Genomic DNA, 2,189 nt, shown 5'->3' with positions numbered 1-2,189 from the left:
GGGCAGGTGGAGGTGTCCAACAGGGAAATAAAAAGGATACTGGAAAAGGTGGTGAACCCAGGTAGAAAGGATTGGTCCAACAAACTGGATGACTCCCTATGGGCGTATCGAACAGCTTACCGAACGCCTATTGGCTGCTCCCCCTACAAATTGGTATTCGGAAAGGCTTGCCATTTGCCTTTGGAACTCCAACACAAAGCATTCTGGGCGATCACTTTGCTGAACATGGATGCCAGAATGGCTGGGGAAAAGAGGTTGCTTCAATTGGTTGAATTGGAAGAATTCTGGAGCGAGGCATATGAAAACGCCAACCTCTACAAGGAGCAGATGAAAAGGTGGCACGATAAAAAGCTGATCAAGAAGGAACTAGGAGTTGGGGACAAGGTGCTGTTATATCAATCCAGATTGAAATTGTTTCCTGGAAAGTTGAAATCAAGATGGGAAGGTCCTTATGAGATCACTGAAGCACTCCCCAATGGAGCATTTACCATTGCTCATGAGACATCTGGAGCAACGTACAGAGTAAATGGACACAGACTAAAAAAATACAACAGGGGGACCAATGAGCATGAGGAGCTGACTTCTCATCTCACTGACCCAGTTGAAGTTTGAACAAGGGAGCAACAAGTCGAGCTAGGACTATAAACGAAGCGCTACTGGGAGACAACCTAGATTTATTTTTATGATTATGTTATTCGTGTTTAAGAAAAAAAAAGTTTTATTGTGCTAACCATGGCAGGAGGCTAGTTTTGGGGTTGCTCTTGAGCAACCTGATCCCAAAGATAGAAGACATGGAGCAACCATTACTTAGAATTTGATTCCTCTATTTGAGCCCAAATTTTAGTTGGGCTGCTCCTACTGGCCCCTTTGATCCAAGGGTCTGCAATGGGCTACACATAAAAAAAAAAAACAACTCCATGATACCCACGTCGCAACTGTCACACCCCTCCAATCAACAGAAGAAGGCAGCTGTCGCAACCCTCCAATCAAAAGAAACGACAATTTTTAAAAAGGAGTAACCGTCAGAGCAGAGAGGACAGTTACTTTTCCCACACGTCTTAAAGCACAGCAGACACCCCACCTATCCACTACTCATCATAGCCCACGATCACCACTCCTTACCCACAAAGAGCATTTCAAACCCTCTCATCCCTTCCTTCATTTCCTTATAAGTTAACACAGGGACCATCATCCCCTTCTCACACTTTATTCCCCTTCAAACTACAAAGACCAAACCTTTACTACTCACTCCATCTCCCTGACTCAGAGCTTTACACTATGACGCACCAGAAAACCATTATGCCTGTTGTTGCCTCCTCTTGCAAGAGAACTCGAGGAGGGCAAAAGCTCAAAGCTGTCCAAACGACAAATGACCGTACGATCATGCCGGAAAGGGGCATCATTCTCAACAGCTCCAAGCATGGAGAGATCGAACGATGGATGGAAGAGGACATAACAACACTGGACTGGGAACTGTTCGTCGAACCTCCTACAAGAGCTCGCACTGAGTTTGTAACTGCATTTTTAGAGGAGGTGAGGAAGGAAGAGCTTCCCAAGCTCATTATTAGTGGAGTAGAGGTGGACTTCTCCCCTGAGGAGATTAATGGAGCATACAACACAGCTTCAGTCCCCACTGATCAGGACGAGTTTGAAAAATATTGTGCTGACCGAGGAGATGAAGCCATAACTGGGGAAGTGCTTCAGGAAATAGGCTCAGAAGGAGCAACTTGGGGAGCCAAGGAGTCTGTCCTTAGGAGGTACCTCAAGTTCGAAGCAAAGGTATGGATGCATTTTATAAACTCCCGTCTGATGCTTGTGAGCAATGACTCCAGAGTAAACTGGGAAAGAGCAGTGCTGGTTTTCTGCATCTTGACCAGGAAAAAGTTCGATGTTGGAAGAATAGTGTACAGACAATTGGTGGCGAATGCACCAAAGAACTCTCCATTCTTTTTCCCCTGTCTCGTTACTGAAATGTGTAAAAGGGCTGGTCTGAAGCCCACTAGTCCGATTGAGGAAGAGACTATCCCAGAAGGATCGGACATTGATCAGTCCACACTGAGAAGAATCAGGGAAAACGAAGGAATGGAGAGTGAGAAAGAGGAAGAAAAAAAAGAGAAGGGAGAAGAGGAAGAAGAAGAAAGAATGGAGGTGTCGGGCAGTGTGAAAAGTGAAGAACCCTGGAAGACTCA

The 2,189-nt window shown here is 45.5% G+C and overlaps 1 protein-coding gene across 1 annotated transcript; it reads left to right on the top strand.

The window, feature by feature from the left end:
• Positions 1 to 225: 225 nt before the first annotated feature.
• LOC133307495 (uncharacterized) lies at positions 226 to 612 on the top strand. Its single transcript, XM_061508005.1, has one exon. The coding sequence runs from the start codon at positions 226 to 228 to the stop codon at positions 610 to 612; it is 387 nt and encodes a 128-aa protein (XP_061363989.1).
• Positions 613 to 2,189: the final 1,577 nt, after the last annotated feature.

Source organism: Gastrolobium bilobum, unplaced genomic scaffold, assembly GCF_033153095.1.
Source record: "Gastrolobium bilobum isolate Gb01-03AN ecotype WA unplaced genomic scaffold, APGP_CSIRO_Gbil_v1 utg362, whole genome shotgun sequence".
Lineage (NCBI taxonomy): Eukaryota > Viridiplantae > Streptophyta > Magnoliopsida > Fabales > Fabaceae > Gastrolobium > Gastrolobium bilobum.
This window is presented reverse-complemented; position numbering and strand designations above follow the sequence as displayed.

Excerpts from the sequence above, each read along its gene's own strand:
- LOC133307495 (XM_061508005.1), top strand. The coding sequence starts at position 226 with ATGGATGCCAGAATGGCTGGGGAAAAGAGGTTGCTTCAATTGGTTGAA.